Source organism: Danio rerio, chromosome 19 (genome assembly GCF_049306965.1).
Source record: "Danio rerio strain Tuebingen ecotype United States chromosome 19, GRCz12tu, whole genome shotgun sequence".
Classification (NCBI taxonomy): Eukaryota; Metazoa; Chordata; class Actinopteri; order Cypriniformes; family Danionidae; genus Danio; species Danio rerio.
In genome coordinates this window covers 49060001-49079572 of record NC_133194.1, presented here as the reverse complement: position 1 = coordinate 49079572, position 19572 = coordinate 49060001, and the positions used below count along the sequence as shown (strand labels likewise).

Genomic DNA, 19572 nt, shown 5'->3' with positions numbered 1-19572 from the left:
AGCATCTTATTGAAAATAAATGGAATAAATTAAGTCATCTCCACATATTATAAATATGATCTGGAAAATATTCTCTTATTAAACAAAGATAAAATAATTTGAAATAATATACACATTTTAAAATTAAATGTAATTCGTAATACATATATTAATTGATATTGATTTATTTATAATTATATTAACAGCTGATTAAACAACCGACTGTCAATTAAATAACTAAATGAAATAAAAAAAACAAATACATGTAATTAATACATTTATTTTATTTGATCAAATAAATAAACTAATTAATCAATTTATTCTTATTTTACTTTTTTCATTTGAATTAATTATTAAATTTTAATTTTATTTTATATTTTTATATTTTTATTTTATTTTTTAATTAACTAATTTAAAATAAATTAATTAGAAAAAAATATTTTATTATTTAATTAATTAATGAAAAAAATTAAATATAATAAAATATAAAAAATAAAATAAAAATTTATGAAATAATTAATTTGAAAAAGAAAAGAAAAAATCAAATCAATTAATAGTAAAATAAGATTTATTTAATTATTAATTAATTTTAAAAATAAAATAAAATATGTTAAATAAAATAGAAATAAATAAATAAAAATAAAATAAATTAATAAAAATATTTAAATATAATAGAATAAAATTTATTAATGAATTTTTCAAATAATATAAAATAAATAAAATTAAAAAAAAATTATTAAAATTATATTAGTTGTTTGAACTTTGGAAGGTAGAATTTAATGAAAAGTTTCAAAATGACCATTAATTATTTCTATTATATTAAAGACTAACATAATTTTAACAAACATTTAACAAATATGATTTCTTAATTACAATAAAAAAACAAATTAAATTTAATAAATAAAAAAATATATAATTTATTAAATGATAAAATAATAATTATAATTAGGTTTCTAAGTACTGGGTTGTGGCTGAAAGGGCATCTGCTGCGTAAAACGTGCTGGATCAGTTGCCATTGATTAATAAAGGGACTAAGCTGAAAAAAATGAATGAATGAACAATAATAATTAGACACATATCAGAACTCCGAAATGTTTTCCATGTCCATGAATTAAGACATACACTCTCTAAAAATAAATGCTGGGTTGTTTTAACCCAAACGTTGAGTTAAATTAGCTCATATCAATCTAATACAAAAATATTAACCCAGGTGTTGCTGATAAAAATTATTTTTGCTGCTCGTTTAAATCACTTATTTAAAATGAGCCTAAACAACACAATTATGGACATTGTTTTATGTTCAATCCACTTACATTTCTTACGTTGACACAATATATTAGTATGAATTGTGTGGAACCCTTCATTTTTAGTGTTGATTTTGTTGAATTAAATTAAAGAGCATTTTTTTAAAGTATAATATTTATTAAATATCCTCTGAATGCACCAAAAGAGCTGAATATTATCCCTGAGACTGATTATTAGTCCTGAAACCACAGAAGAATTATAGAGAAACAGCTGCAGTTCACAGGCCACACAAACACCCAGCGACAGGCGAGTCACGTGACCCAGAACACACACACACACACACACACACACACACACACACATACACACACACCCTCAAATATAGAACATGACCATAAAAAGCCACAGAATGCAAGCACAGTCCCACAAACACACACGCAAACACACACACACACTCACACACACACAGAAAGAGAGAGAGAAAAGCCAGAGGTTTAGGGCATCAGTCCAGCATCTCTCCTGAGAGCGACACACACTTCACACTGCTGACGGAGAGCGACAACGGCTAAACATAGAGTGTGTGTGTGTGTGTGTGTGAGTGAACGTTTGTAGTATTTATTTATATATGCATAAACAAAAAAACTGTATTTGAGAATTACTGCAAAGCTGTGTGTGTGTGTGTGTGTGTGTGTGTGTGTGTGTGTGTGTGTGTGTACAGTAGAGACGTCACAGAGAGTCGGCAGTCTTTTTTTGGCATATCTAATTCAGGTTGAGCGTTTTTCCATTCAGATTTGTGGGAATCCATGTGAAGAAAAACCCCTTCAGTTCTGCACTGCGGCTCTCTGTCTTTATTTGACTATTGGATTTATTAAACAGATATATTTATTAATGCATGTTCTACAAGTGTCGGCGTGGGTTTCCTCCAGGTGCTCCGATTTCCCACACAGTCCAAACACATGCGCTATAGGAGAACTGATGAACTAAACTGGCCTAGTATGTGTGTGTCTGTGTGAATAAGTGTATATGGGTGTTTCCCAGCAATGGGTTGCAGCTGAAAGGGCATCCGCTGTGTAAAACATATGCTGGAATAGTTGGCGGTTCATTCCGCTGTGGTCACCCCTGATGAATAAGGGGACTAAGCCGAAGGAAAATAAATCATATTTTAGTCAGCGAACATTATTAGAAATAGAAAGAGATTACTTTAAATATTGCAAAAAAAGTCACAAACTATAACATTTCAACTAGACTGCTATTTATACTTTGATTCTTTTGATTTTTGCTCTTTATAAATAATTTTACTTAATTAATTTCCTCCCAAACATATATATTTGGGTGTGCTGGTTTTTTTTTTTACCATTATTGTAAGTTATTTTGTTAGATGAGCTCCAGACTTGGCTTCAGTACTGACTAATCTAATGTATATGCACATATATAATATTGTAGAGCTTCCATTAGAAAATTGAAAATATTTGATTAAATGAGAGATTTGTGAGGGGTGAAGTCATATATGTTGAGCATTGTGTGTGTGTGTATTATGCATATATATGTATATATATATATATTTATATATATATATAGATAGATATATATACATATATATATATATATATATATATATATATATATATATATATATATATATATATATATATACATATATATATATATATATATATATATACATATATATATATATATATACATATATATATATATATATACATATATATATATATATATATATATATATATATATATATATATATATATATATATATATATATATATATATATATATATATATATACATACACATATATACACACACATAAATACATACATATATACATATACACAGTTGAAGTCAGAATTATTAGCCCCCTGTTTATTTTTTTCCCCAATTTCCGTTTAACAGAAAGCAGATTTCAGATTCAGCACATTTCTAATCATAATAGTTTTAATAACTCATCTCTAATAACTGATTATATTAGACTAGATATTCTTCAAGACACTAGTATTCAGCTTAAAGTGACACTTAAAGGCTTAACTAGGTTAAATAGGTTAGGGTAATTAGGCAAGTTATTGTATTACGATTATCAAGAAAAATTTAGCTTAAAGGGGCTAATAATTTTGACCTTAAAACGGTTCATAAAACAAATAAGACTTTCACTGGAAGAAAAAATATTATCAGACATACTGTAAAAATTTCCTTTCTCTGTTAAACATAATTGGGGAAATATTTAAAAAAGAAAAATTTCAAAGGGGGTTTAATAATTCTGATTGCATATAGATAAATGAATATATATATATATATATATATATATATATATATATATATATATATATATATATATATATATATATATATATATATATTTATATATATATATATATTTATATATATATATATATATATATATATATATATATATATATATATATATATATATATATATATATATATATATATATATATATATATATATATACACAGTGCTCAGCATATATAAGTACACCCCTCACAAATCTCTCATTTAAGGTAATATATTCTACAGGAAGCTTTACAATATTACATCTGGTGCTAGTCTAACTAAATAACTTACAATAACGGTCCAAAAACTAGTACACCCAAATTTGTATGTTATATAAAAATATTAAATGCAAATTTTAAAAAGAGAAAAGAAAATAAAGAGAAGCAAAAAATAGTTTCTTTTTTTTTTTTTTTGCAATATTTTGCTTGAATTTAATTTCTAAATATGTTTGCTGACTAAAATATTATTTGATTAAATATATCTTTTTAACAAATCTGTTTTGTTTAAATGCACCAAAATACACTGCCTATATTTACTGAGAAATGGAGAAAAGTATTCATTTTCAAAATGGAGTGTACTCGATTATGCTGAGCATTGTATATATATATATATATATATATATATATATATATATATATATATATATATATATATATATATATATATGTATATATATAAACACAGACACATCCATAAAAACAAATCTATATAAAATAAAAATATTTTTAATAATTACTTTACATTTGTATATGTAATTTTGCATTATCTACAATTAAAAGCGAATAACTGTGATTTATAAATTAAATTAAATAAATAATATATACATTTTTACTATTTGTCAACATTTTTATGTGATGTTTAATGGAGTATGGAAATGCTTTCACAGAATTTCCTGATATATTTTTTTCTTCTGGAAAAAAATCCTTATATTTTAAATTTGGCTGGAATAAAAATAATTTAAAACTGCTCAGTAACAAAATACGTTCTGGATTCTTACAGAACAAACCACTGTTATACAATGACTTACCTAATTACCCTAGCTTTACCCTAATTACCCTAGTTAAGCCTTTAAATGTCACTTGAATGACGCTGAATACTAGTATCTGGAAGAATATCCAGTCAAACATTATGTGCTGTCATCATGGCAAAGAGAAAATAAATGAGTTATTAAAACTATTATTTTTAGAAATGTGTTAAATAAAATCTTCTGTTCATTAAATATCACATGGGAAATACTTGAAATAATAATTATAATAATAATAATTCACATTAGGGCGACTCATTTTGTCTTCAGCAGAATTTTTTTGTATCGTTCAGTTCATCACTCTTGTGTTTATTGGCCCACGTCTGATTCTCCATCCTGCTCTCGACCAATCAGCTGAGGCTTGAGATCTTCTTCCTGTTTGGGATCGCGAGGTGCAGTCCGATGTCATGACATCACGCGGCCCCTGGTTTCCACCCCGTCGCCGCTGTGTGTGAATGCGCCGGGAATGTGTCGCATTGGCACTTTTTTAACACGGAGAGGTAATCCCTATGTGAACAGAAGCAGACTCGCATGGCTGAACACACGAGAGGCCCACAGCAACACCGCACACAGATTTAAAGGGACAGCTCACACAAAAACTACAACTCTGTCACCATTTGCTTTCTCTTTACTTGGTCCTGATTGACTTTCTTTTGTTGAAGACAAAGTTGAACAAAGCATGAGTGCTACTCTACTGCAAGGCGGAAACGTCAAAGCTAAAAGACCAACTCAAAACTAATGAACTTTCTCTCGAATTGAAGCACCTAAGACTGCTTTTATTTTCAAAATATTTCCTTCATTCATTTTCCTTCGGCTTAGTCCTTTAATTCATTAGAGGTCACCACAGCGGAATGAACCGCCAACTTTTTCAGCATATGTTTCCCACAGCGGATGCAACTTTAAAACTGAACTATGCTGTTTCAATTTACTATGGTCTTTTATGCGAAGCTGCTTTGGCTCAATCTACATCGTAAAAGCGCTATACAAATGAAGGTGAATTGAATTTAATTAATTTTACAATTAAAAAATTAATTATAAGAGTAAATCTATTTGGATTTTACTCCACCAAACAGTCATTTCTTTCAGTGTAGTAGAGCTGCAAGATATTGGAAAACAGTGCAACATTTAGTTTTTCTGCTGTATACACTAGAGGTCAGAATTAAAAGCCCTCCTGTTAAATCTGAAATCTTTTATATTTTCCCCAGTTTATGATTAACGGAGAGAAGACATTTATAATCATAATAGTTTAAATAACTCATTTCTAATAACTGATTTATTTGATATTTGCCATGATGACAGTAAATAGTATTTGACTAGATATTCTTCAAGATACTAGTATTTAGCTTAAAGTGACATTTAAAGGCTTAACTAGGTTAATTAGGGTAAAGTTAGGGTAATTACACCCACACCGCTTCTCAATCATGAGGGGGGTCTCTCCACACCAATACCAGTGTGCAGCATCCACTTAGATCATGTGACAGCAGCCACAGGACAACAGCACCAGCGCTTCACCACACACCAGCTATAGGTGAAGTGGAGAGTGAGTAATAGAGGCAATACGGTAGATGTGGATGATCGGGGGGCCATGATGGGTAAGGGTCGATGGAGGGAATTTGATCAGGACACCGGGGTTACACCTCTACTCTTTACCAGAAGTACCATGGGATTATTAATGACCACAGAGAGTCAAGTTCTCGGTTTAACGTCTCATCCGAAAGACGGCGCTCACTGACAGTATAGTGTCCCCTTATCTATACTGGGGCATTAGGACTCATCCAGACCGCAGTATTAATATTAATAATATTATTTAAGATACAGATCAGAGGATCTATTTCTCACTATTTAAAGGGTTTACATTTATTTTTGACATCCTTCAAGGGAAATCAGGTGTTAATTAGGGAGGTTAAATCCTACCAAACCCCTTTTAATTAGCACCCTTATTGTACCTTTGCTGGCTCCTGGTGTGTCATGGCCATTTTGAGGAGAGTGCGCTGAACCTGCAGAGCATTATTCACCATCTCAGCCTGAAACAAAGAAAACAAGATTAGCATTTTTGGCATAGTTATTTAAATGTGCACAGAATGTGTATCATATTCAGTTGAAGTCAAAATTATTATTTTTTTTTCATTTTCAAATATTTCCCAAATGATGTTTAACAATTTCCCAGAGATGGGTTGCGGCTGGAAGTGCATCCGCTGCGTAAAAACTTGCTGGATAAGTTGGCGGATCAATCCGCTGTGGCGACCCCGGATTAATAAAGGGGCTAAGCCCAAAAGAAAATGAATGAATGAATGATGTTTAACATCATTTAATATATTTTCTTCTGGAGAAAGTCTTCTTGTTTTGTTTTGATTCAGCTAGAATAAAAGTGTAGATTGCTTTTAAACCATTTTAAGGTCAATATTATTAGCGCCCTTAAGCAATATTAGTTTTGGATTGTATAGCAGTGGTTTGTTCTGGAGACAATGACTTGCCTAATTACCCTAACTTTACCCTAATTACCCTAGTAAAGCCTTTAAATGTCACTTTAAGCTGTATAGAAGTATGTTGAATAACATCTAGTCCAATATTATGGGCTGTCATCATGACAAAGATAAAATAAATCAGTTATTAGAAATTAGTTAGGGCTAATAATTCTGACTTTAACTGTATATCCTCTGTCCTGCCACAATGCAGCAACCCGCTCGCGCATAACACACACTCAGACCCCGTTTACACCTACACGCCTTAGTTTTAAAATGGCATATTAGAACAAAAACGATCCACATCCAGACTGGCGTTTCACCTAACAATTCTAAACAGATCTCCCTTCACACCTTACTCTTTGCAGATGAGCGGGCGCAGCCATTTAAATCTTTTTGGCTCGAGACTTCCGGTCTCATTCACTTCTATTCATTTTTAGACGTTAAAAACTGCTCGTTTCGCTGTTTGATGTTGCAAACTGATATTTCCTTATTCTCATATTTCCTTAATCTACCTGGATGTATATAATCATGCAAACATTTATTTGTAGAGTAAGTAGTTTGACCGTTTTCTGCCGTTTATTATTCCAAGTCATTTCTCCCATAATCGGAAAGTCTAAAGCAGGGGTGTCAAACTCAATTCCTGGAGGGCCGAAGCCCTGCACAGTTTAGTTCCAACCCTGCTCCAACACACTTACCTGTAGGTTTCAAATAAGCCTGAAGGACTCAATTAGTTTGATCAGGTGTGTTTAATTATGGTTGGAACTAAACTGTGCAGAGCTGCGGCCCTCCAGGAACTGAGTTTGACACCTGTGCTCTAAAACAATCGCGAAAACAGGCTTTTGTTGAAACCTCTTCTTGGTCGGTCACAAATTTTTAAAAATGCATTAACGGGCAGCGCCTTACCCTGGAGTTTGTACACCCTCCGGCTGTGCATATTCATGCATTATGACAAAAAAAACTTTTATTTAGGATGCGATTAGTCTTCGCCCAGCACTAATTATTCATTCATTAATTTTCTTGTCGGCTTAGTCCCTTTATTAATTCGGGGTCGCCACAGCGGGATGAACCGCCAACTTATCCAGCAAGTTTTTACGCAGCGGATGCCCTTCCAGCCGCAACCCAGCTCTGGGAATCATTCACACACACACTCATACACTACGGACAATTTAGCCTACCCAATTCACCTGTACCGCAAACTCCACACAGAAACGCCAACTGAGCCGAGGTTCGAACCAGCGACCTTCTTGCTGTGAGGCGACAGCACTACCTACTGCGCCACTGCCTCGCCCCAGCACTGATTATTATTTTTAAGTTAGATTTTAAAATATACATAAAAGTGTCGGCGCCAGTGGTGTAGTGGTTAGTGTGTTGACACATGCACTCCGGTGCTCGCGGCGACCCGGGTTCGATTCCGCCTCGCGGTACTATGCCGATCCTTCCCCTCTCTCTGCTCCCCATGCTTTCCTGTCAATTCTCTCTACTGTCCTGTCAAAAATAAAGGTGAAAACCCCGAAAAATAATTATAAAAAATATACATAAAAGTTAGTAACATAAAGATCAGCCCAAGTGACAGAAAATACCAAAGCCTTGAAGAAACCTCCTAAACGGGACAGAACTGAGCCCTCGAATGCACACAAATTGAGGCAAATCCACACACAGGCCTGTTTGACCGTAAAAGGCTGTGAACACAGAGATAAATCCCTCTCCTCCAGCACTGATGAGGAGCTGAGATTGGCCAACACTGCCTTTGGAGGTAAACGCTCTTCACTAGAGTTATAATGGCTGATTCCCACACCTCCAGGTTCAGAAGGTCAGCTCTGCATGAATGCTGCTGGTTAAAGCTTGATCATCAGCCTGCACTTGGAGAAATGGAGACGGGATAGCAGCTCTTTAAGGCTCACTCATGACTGAAGAGGATTAAATAAACTGCACAATGATGTTTTAATACATTTAGATGTACAGTAGGGTTGGGGTTATTTCGATAATGGAGCTAAATCAATACTTTTAAAGTGGTACCGGTGTCTGAACCAATACTAATGAAGAATTACCATGCTTGTAAATATTTAGGATGCGCACACAGGCCAAAAAAAAAAAAAAAAAAAAAAAGCGGGAGCGCTACTTTACAGCGAGGGAATGACATCTGACGTGGTACAGGATTTGTTGTTGTCTTAGAAATAAGATATATTGACTACAATGGGCTCTATTTTGACGGTCCATGCGCACAGCGCAAAAAGCAGGGCGCAAATGCTTTCAGGGTGTGTCAGGACGCGTTTTTGCTAATTTAAGGACGGGAAATCTGCCTTGCGCTTCGGTGCATGGTCTAAAAGGGTTAAGTTTATTTTCTTAATGAGTTATAGGTGTGTTTTAAGAATAAACCAATTACAGTGTCATCTCCCATTCCCTTTAAGAGTCAGCTGCGTTGCGCCAAGAGTGCATTCGCTATTTACAGGAAGTCTAAGTGGAAAAGCAAGTCTAAGTGGAAAAAATTAGCATTTCACTAGCAAACAGTTCACAGTTGACAGTTTTTTAACAGAAAACTGTTAAACAGAGCATCTCCTGCATGAGAATGAGAGATAATGGATCACTTTCACTTTCGCTCTTGGATAGGGAAACCTTTACGCACAGACATCAATTAGTCTATAAATAATTAATTTTGTTTGTTAAGTGCATATATTCGTTTTAAAACTATTTCTAAATTCAGTTCTAATTTCCAGCAAACGAATAAATGAATAATAATAGCAAAATGTGCTCAAAAACCTGAGTTATATCCTAAAACACATGCTGTGCCCCATTTGGTCTAAAACCTGACAGGTGGGCAAATCTAAGCTTGTTTTTAATAAAACAAATATAAATATGGATATAATAAATAACACTGCTAATAATAATAACATTATACAAAAGCAAATTGTTATGAATGAACTGAAAAAGCCTCCCGAGATGAAGAAGACATAAAAGCAGTGATTTTTCATATTTATGTCGGCTAGAAAATAATATGTTTTGTAATATTTTAATCCTTTATATTTATATTCTATATCTATTCTTATTTTATCCTATATATATCCTTAATATTTAAATTTTTTCATATGTAAAGATATTTGCCTATTGCTCTCTTGTGTGTATTAAGCAGTGTGTAAGCGAGGCGCAACTCTGCGCTGGAGTTTAGACCGGGTTAGTTTTGGTCCAATGAAAAATCTATTATAGTTTCTCAAAATAGCAACGCGCCAGCAGAACGCCTCTGAACGCCTCCCTTATTAGACCAGAACGCCTATGGGTGCACAAATGAGCGCTAATGCATTTGCTATTTAAACAGCGTAGCGCAACGCCTCAAAACCACTCTTGCGCCAAGTTGAAACTACCTAAAGACTACTGCGTCACGCCTTCTACCACACTGCGCCGAGTGTATGATAGGGCCCAATATGTTTACATGGTAGACTCTTAATCAGAGTATTGTCAGAGAATAGAATAACATTGGAATAAAATGCTATAACTTGTTTAGGGAATGGTGTATGTAGACAAACTTTATTTTGGAAGTATAAAACATCATAGCATGTATTTCTAAAGAAAAAAAATAAACTTCATGAGGTTTTGTTTGTACTAACTAGAAAATGACACATTTTTTAAAACCGTGTTTCTTAAAATTCTGGAATATTTTCTGTCTGTTCATATGTTTTTGGACCAAAAAAATTTTTAGACTGGACCTTTAAATGATACAGATTGAAGCTTCGGTTCTCCTGTTTAAAATAATATATGACACTTGAGGCAGACTGCTAAAAATGAAAATAAAAACTACTTTAAAAAAAATTAATAATATAGGCTCATTAGGTGCTCACAAAATACCTCTAGGTCTTTAAGGGTTAAGGATGTTGCATATTATTCTGCAATCTTAAGGAAAGTGTTAACTGTTTCAGAACATAAGAGCAAGTAATAAAATTCAGCCTATATTTGGTTGCGCTCAGCAGCTTTTCACAAAGCTCTTCATGTAAATTTCATTTTTAAATTTTAGCAAGTCATATAAAAACATCAACACATGTTTGAGGACACAGAACACATTTTGTATTTGCAGTTTCCCCCGATGCGTTTATAAAGAGGCGCTGCAAGACAGAAAAAAAATGTCCTAGTTTCTGCTTTCACTCACCCAAAAATGCTCTGTTTGCAGGATTTGAGTAATATCACCGTATCCAAATACTTTATAAACAATATTCAAACCTCCTCCGGTGTTTATTGTTTTTAAAGATTATTATGCGTTATTGAAACATCAAGGAGGACGCAGCAAAGAATGTCACTTTTAAATAAAAACTTTATTATTTTATGTAACAGCCTTACAAATACAGTCTATAAGGCTAGATGTTTTCTTTCCCTTATTTTGTTTTATGTGTTTGGCGCATGTACTCGTGTGCGATCGGAAAACTGTGTCCGCCTCTCCTTTCACTCCGCTCTGAAGCCCCAGCTGGCCTCTTTGGCCCAAGGTATTCGGCGGCAGAAAAAGGCCGGCCGCTGGCCCCGAGAAAGCCTCACTTTGGCCCCATTAGGCCCCGGAAGTGACAGTGGAAACGCGACTGGACTTGGCTCGCCCTGGCTCACTCGCTTTAGGTGCGATAGTGGAAACGTGGCACCAGGTTTCAGTACCCAACCCTATTTTTTTTTGGTGTATTTTAATAATGTTTTTAGGTCTCATTCGTGTCACTTTATTGTTCAAATTACAATACAATTTTTTTAAAATTTGTAACACAGTTTGTAATTGCAGTTTCCCCCGATGCGTTTATAAAAAGACGCTGCAGGACAGAAAAAAAGGTCACCTAGTTTCTGCTTTCACTCACTAAAAAATGCTCTGTTTGCATGATTTGATTAATATCACCGTATCCAAATACTTTATAAATAATATCCAGACCTCCTCCGGTGTTTATTGTTTTTAGAAAATATCGAAAATCTTTTTTTTTTCTAGAATGTAAAATGAAAGTTTATTATGGCTTAAAAAACGGTTTGATTTATGTATTGTATATACGCTACCTAAATTGTCATAGCTAGCTTTTCTTTGTTTTATATTGGTTTATTTATTTAATGTGATTTTATCATATCCGACATTTGTAATTCTTTAAATTATTTCAATACAGCTTATTTTATGAAGATATGACACTATTGTTTTGAGTCTACAAAAGTGGACACGTCAATTTTTAAGTTTCTTAACAACGTCTTTCTGTTGTATTCGTATTGTGCATATCTGAAAAATAAATAACAAAAAGAAAACAGCCGCTCGCGACATCAACAGAGCTGTGAAGGGAGCGCTCTTTTGCTCGGTCTCACACACACATACAGGCATCTAAACACGCACAAACACACCTATTAAACTTGACAAAACCTCTTGAAAACCTTTACTATCTGCTGTCTTTAATATGGTGTAAAGATTATTATGCGTTATTGAAACATCAAGGAGGACGCAGCAAAGAATGTCACTTTTAAATAAAAACTTTATTATTTTATGTAACAGCCTTACAATTACAGTCTATAAGGCTAGATGCTTTTTTCCCTTATTTTTTTATGTGTTTGGCGCATGTACTCGTGTGAGATCGGAAAACTGTGTCCGCCTCTCCTTTCACTCCGCTCTGAAGCCCCAGCTGGCCTCTTTGGCCCAAGGTATTCGGCGGCCGAAAAAGGCCGGCCGCTGGCCCCGAGAAAGCCCCGCTTTGGCCCTATTAGGCCCCGGAAGTGACAGTGGGAACGCGACTGGCCTTGGCTCACTCGCTTTAGGCGCGATAGTGGAAACGCGGCACCAAGTTTCAGTACTCAACCCAATTTTTTTCTAGTGTATTTTAATAATGTTTTTAGGTCTTATTCGTGTCACTTTATTGTTCAAATTACAATACAATTTTGATTCATTTAATTAACACACATATACTAGCACTCTCTCTCACACACAGTTACACACACTCACTATCTTTCTTTCTCTCTCAAACACACACAATCACACACACACACACACACACACACTCCATCATACTTACACACACAAACACACAGTCATTTCTCAACTCTTATTATCCTCCTAGAGAAATGTTTCCTCTCTGCGCTGATCTTGAGGAGCTCCAGTGGCCACAAAGAGGACTCATACATCTCTCTCTCTCTCTTTCTCTCTTACTCTCCATCTCCATCTCTCTCCTCTCATAATATTACATTCCAGCAGCAGAAAAAGTCTGTGTGTGTGTGTGTGTAGGCCCAGCCCTAAGCAATTTGGCACCCTAGGCAAGATTTCAGGTGGCGCCCCGTCACATCGCAGTAACTTCCACTGCTGGTGTAGTCATAAGAAACTAAATCGCTTTTTGATCGACAACTACAAGCTGGGAAAACGTCAGATAAATATGCCAATGCAATTAACATTAATGCTGAATAAATCTAATATTTACACATTTGCTTGAGGAAGAACTGATGAGGGTAGTTACATTACTATTACTGTTTTCCATAACATCTATGCCCTTCCATAACATTAGCTGACGTCAAAACTAACAGATAGCACTATAGCTATTTATTGATTAGCAATCTGTCAACGTTGGGATGTAAAAAATATGGGACAACAAATAGCTTCAAATGATAGAGACATAGCAAACATTAGAAAATATTGACAATAAAATAAAAGGTTTAGCCAATTAAAATCAATGGCCTATCCAGAAATTATAAAGCTATAAAATCTATTTCACTTTTAATTGTATTTGCGTATTGATTAAAGTTACTATAGTTTTAGAGAAGAGCAGCAGATGAATCTCTCATTGTGTTTTGTTTGATAACAGAGGTGTTAATGTGAGAATGCACAGATCTATAATGAAGCATTCGACTTCTTTAGTAACTTTGTGCTCATTTAAGAGAAAATTTGTTGTTTTTAAAATAAAACACGCAGGACGGAGCAAAAAAAACAAAAAAAAGAAGCACTTTTCCGATGGTCCCTTACCGGCTTAAATGGAGCAGTGGTCGAAATGTTGAGCGAAAAAAAAGAAAAAGACACCTGTGAAACATAACCAGCTTTACTCTAAACACACTTTAGATCAGGGGTGTCCAAACTACAGCCCGCGGGTCATCTGCGGCCCGCCATCAGTTTTGTGACGGCCCACGAGGCTTTTGATAAATATTAATAGAATCTGGCCCGCTAAACAAAAATGAACATAATTCAATAAATAACCACCGGGTGTCGCTATGACATGCCTTCAATTAGGCAGCAGTTCCTGTTATGACACAAAACGAACCAAAAAAACTGAAGGAAACATAATTGATAACATTTTGATTCACATTTTGGCAAGCCATGGCGAAACCAAGAAAAAGGAAAATCCACAGTGAGCGCAGGAAATTTCAGTCACGTTGGGGAAAAGAATATGTGTTTAATTTGCCAGGAATCAGTTGAAGTAATGAAGGAATTTAATATTAAAATACATTATGAAACAAAACATCAGGCCTTCAGCTCTTACACTGGTGCCGAACAAGATCAAAAAGTAAAACAATTAGCAGCTGCCCTATCAGCTCAACAACAGCAGTTTTTTCATGCTAATAAAGTGCAAGAAAATTCTACACTGGCTAGTTATGATATTTAGTTATGATATATATATATATATATATATCTGTGTAAAATTTGGCCCGGGACAACTTTTTTTTTTTTTTTTTTTTTGCATCAGGCCCTCGGCCAAAAAAGTTTGGACACCCCTGCTTTAGATCTTTTTAGGGTAAGAGGTTATTGAGTTATTGCCGTCTATCACTGAACGTGTCAGGAATACCGAAAACAAAACCAACTTAACCGTGCTCATTTCTGGCGCCCCCCTGGATGTACAGCGCCCTTAGCATTAATTCTGCCCTTAGCACTATACTGCCTATGCCACGGGCCGGCCCTGTGTGTGTGTGTGTGTGTGTGTGTGTGAAATATGAGGACATTGGTAACATACTCATTTCTCAAAATGCTTATAAATCCCATAGGGTGAGTTTAATCTGAGAGTAAAGCTGCACACTGTCTCCTGAGATGGTTGGGTTTAGGGGTGGGGTGAGGGCAATATAATATACAGTTTGGACAATATAAAATGAATGGAAACCTATGTAATGTCCCCGCTTTTCACAAAAACAAACATGTGTGTGTGTGTGTGTGTGTGTGTGTGTTCAGCACATTGTCCACCGATCCACCATGACAAATAAGCCACAAATGTATCTACAGGCCCTCAAAAACAAAAAGCAGCTTGTGTTACGACCAAAGCGCTCGCTGACAAATGGCTGATTGTGAGCGACTGCGCCCACACTCTACAGCACACTTCTGCAGACAGCAAGTCCAGTCATTTACAGCCATGAGAAAAAGTTTGGACATTCAAATATCTCCATATCAGGAAACTTTCATCAAAATCTTATTACAATATTAAGCAGAACAAGACCTTTAATGGGGCGGCATGGTGGTTCAGTGGTTAGCACTGTCACCTCACAGCAAGAAGATCGCTGGTTTGAGTCCCAGCTGGGTCAGTTGGCGTTTCTGTGTGGAGTTTGCATGTTCTCCTCTTGTCCGCATGGGTTTCCTCCGGGTGCTCCGGTTTCCCCCACAGTCCAAACACATGCGCTACAGGGGAACTGATTAACTAAATTGGCCGTAGTGTATGAGTGTGTGTGAATGAGAGAGTGTATGGGTGTTTCCCAGTACTGGGTTGCAGCTGGAAAGGCATCCGCTGCGTAAAACATATGCTGGATAAGTTAAGAACTAAGCTGAATGAAAATGAATGAATGATTGTTGCGTGTCAGACAGCACCAACATGGTCCCCAGCTGTCGTAATGTTATGATTATAACAGAAGTCAATGGAGCAGGAACAGCCACCAACATACCCAAAGGGGAGTCAATTTGCAAGTGTATCTATTGAAAAAGTCTTAAAGTATGTGTCAAAATAAGACGCCCAAAATTTATTTTAAGGCCAAATTAAGTCTCAAAATCACCCCAGAGTGGCTTAAAACACCCCAACAAGGGTTAAAAACATGAAAAAAAACAATGTTTACACTTTTAATCAGAGTATTGTATTAATCATATTAAAATTAAAGCATAGGTGTCCGTGTAAACGTATTCAGTGTGAGCCAGGCTTCAGTTCTGTAGGATTGTGGTAGCTCCAGTGGCTCCAGAGAAGCCGATTGTCAAATATAGCAGGGTAATGTGAAGCCGGATTCGCAGCAGCTGTGAGCCCTGAGTCGTACTTCACTACTGTAAACTAAGAGCTCTTACAGGAGAATGAGTTCACTCCTGTATTATCTGCCTCTGCTCATCCTCCATCTGTAAAATCAGCACAGACAGATATTTACAGTCACTCAGACTTACATGCTTCGCTACGTCTCCACCAATCGCAGCACTGGACTGCACATATTCAGACACCGAGCCGCTCAGCAGACGGTCAAACGCCTCCATGCTCTGGGATTCACCTTCAGGAGAAACACAGAGAAAAATGGGACAAGAGTTAACAGAATATTCAGTTCATTAAACACATAGTTTTACAGAATAAACCATATAACGAAAGATGCTTTGAAATGCTAATAAAAATGAAATAAAATATACAATTAAATATGAAATAAATCTAAATAAAATTATATTCAAATAAAATAATATATATATAATATATATATAACTAAATAAAACATAACTAAAAAGAATTAAATAAAAAAATTATAAAAAACAACAAAATAAAATAAAATAAATAAATAAATAAAATATAAAATAAAGTATCAAATAAAATATAAATAAAATTAAATAAAATATCAAATAAAATACAAAATAAAATAAAATACAACTAAATAAAATAAAACATAAAATAAAATAAAAAATAAAAAATAAAATAAAATAAAAAAATAAAATAATAAACTAAAATAAAATAAATATTTAAATTTAACATTACTTAAATTATAACCATAATATTACAATAAAATAAAAAACTATTAATTTTTTTTTAATTATCAAAATCAAATGCATTTAATAATTCCAGTATGTGAATAAACAATAAATTTGTAACAATAAAATAAAATCTTGTTAATAATAAAAAACAATGACAATCAATATCAAATGCATTAAAGTATTTTATATGCCATTATTTTAATTAGTTCCTACAGAATCAATGAAAACGTTTAATAAAAGTTTAAAAGAAAATAATAAAAAATTATTGGTCAAAGTAAACATTCGAAGACCTTGTAAATACAACGAAAATTGCAATTAAAAATTAAAATACTCTGAAAAAATAAATAAAATAAAATAAAATAAAAGGTGATGTTATTATTGTTGTTCTTTTTTAATAATCAATTAAAATGACTATTTTTCTATTAATTTCTCAACCATTTAATCAGTTATATACAACCAATAACCGAAGTAGAAGATTTTGGAAAGAAAAATAATAATAATATAAAAACATTAGTCAAACTAAATATAGACACTCACTAAAAAAGACATCAAGAAAGAAAAACAACAGAAAAAAACAAACAAACAAACCAAAGACCAAAGGAAGCAAAAGGTTGTAATTTAACAGCTGAAGAAAGACCCAGAAATCCCATTAACATCCATAATAACCATGATATATTTCCAGTGTTTGCATGCCAAAAATAATGCCACTCTGCTCCAATTAGAATCCTTTTCCCACAAAGTAAAAACCCCCCAAAAGCCAGAGGTCTCCTCCTTAGATAATCCTTACAGACGATACCCTGTGGACTCATCCAAATCCACCAGAACAGCACCACATGCTTTATAAAGAAAATACGCTCTCACTGGCCACTTTATTAGGTACACCTGTCCAACTGCTCATTAACGCACATTTCTAATCAGCCAATCACATGGCAGCAACTCAATGCATTTAGGCATGTAGACATGGTCAAGATGATCTGCTGCAGTTCAAACTGAGCATCATAATGGGGAAGAAAGCGGATTTAAGCGACTTTCACACATGGTATGGTTGTTGAAGCCAGACGGGCTGCTCTGAGTATTTCAGAAACTGCTGATCTACAGGGATTTTCACGCACAACCACCTCTAGGGTTTACAGAGAATGAGTCGACAAAGAGGAAATATCCAGCTAGCGGCAGTTCTGTGGGCGCAAATGCCTTGTTGATGCCAGAGGTCAGAGGAGAATGGCCAGACTGGTTCCAACTGACAGAGAGGCAACAGTAACTCAAACCGTTTAGTTATTCAGCTATACCACATTACAATATGTTAAAAACACATGCATTAAGAAATGGACTGTTGTTGTTTATCATAAAGGATATTGCTAAATGATTTTATTTGGATAAGCTCAGACATTTTTAGTTCAGACTGAAGAGTATTCCTGGATGAGGGCACGGAAGGCTCGCTTCCCTATTTCATGCCGCCCCCTCATTCTGGAACAGAGGTCTGCAGAGGTGCTTCTCTGAACACCCAACACGTCCAACCTTGAGGCGGTTGGGCTACAGCAGCAGAAGACCACACTGGGTGTCACTCCTATCAGATTGGTGGTGGCTCATTAGTACCAATTGAGCATCGTGTCAACGCCACAGCCTACCTGAGTATTGCTGCTGACCATGTCCATCCCTGTATGAGCACAGTGTCTCCATCTTCTGATGGCTACTTCCAGCAGGATAACACACCATGCTATAAAGCGTGAATCATCTCAGACTGCTTTCTTAAACATGACAATGAGTTCACTGTACTCAAATGGCCTCAACAGTCACCAGATCTCGACAAATCTGCAGCAACTGTGTGATGCTATCATGTCAATATGGAGCAAAATCTCTGAGGAATATTTCCAGTAGCTTGTTGTATCTCTGCCATGAAGGATTAAGGCAGTTCTGAAGGCAAAGGGGTCCAACCTGGTACTAGTAAGGTGTACCTAATAAAGTGGCCGTTGAGTGTGTATAATATTATAAAACTGAGTTCCGGTTCTTGATTATGATTGGTTGAGAAATGCTCTAAACTTTTGTAAAATACTCTACAAACATACACCTGTACTGTCTCAAAAATAAACTGTTATTTATGTTTATTTCGTTTTGTGAAACTTATGAAAAAGCCTCATGATGCCGTGCTTTACACTGGTTTTAGGACACAACAGTTGTAGGCACTTTTTTGGGCACGTTACTTAAAGTAATTACAGTTGCTAGTTGAACTGTATAAGACAGCGCAGAGCAGTTTGAGAGCAGTGTTGCTGTACCTCCGTTGATGACGGCGCTGATGTCTCCGTTGATCAATCCTCCAGGACAGCTCTGCAGTTTGACAGCCACAGCCTCCAGACGCACCACTGCCCGCTCCAGACGACCAACCAGAGCCTCCATAACAAACACTCCTGCAGAAACAAACGCCTAATGCTCAACAACCATCACGGCTTATGAAGGAGGCTTGATTTATGGTGACTTGATGACCCCAGTACCAGTCGGTTCAATAGATCTAACACTGCTCTCTCTAACAGCACGTATTGTAGATAAACATGACCACTTCCTGTTAACGAGAAGATCTAACCAGCAAATCACATGGCAGTAACAATCTTTATTGATTGGTATTAACTGATTGATTGATTGATTGATTGATTGATTGATTGATTGATTGATTGATTG

The 19572-nt window shown here is 34.9% G+C and overlaps 1 protein-coding gene across 2 annotated transcripts in view; it reads right to left on the bottom strand.

Annotated features, from left to right (window-relative positions):
* Positions 1-19572, bottom strand: part of cap2 (cyclase associated actin cytoskeleton regulatory protein 2) — a 54658-nt gene that overhangs the window by 24326 nt on the left and 10760 nt on the right. For both annotated transcript variants that reach the window (NM_200836.2, XM_017352206.3), the window contains exons 2-4: positions 19173-19304; positions 16336-16436; positions 6507-6584 (exon numbers count right to left, since the gene is read on the bottom strand). In NM_200836.2, the coding sequence (NP_957130.2) occupies positions 6507-6584; positions 16336-16436; positions 19173-19293 (300 nt within the window). In that variant the 5' untranslated portion in view covers positions 19294-19304. The remainder of the gene's footprint in view (positions 1-6506; positions 6585-16335; positions 16437-19172; positions 19305-19572) is intronic.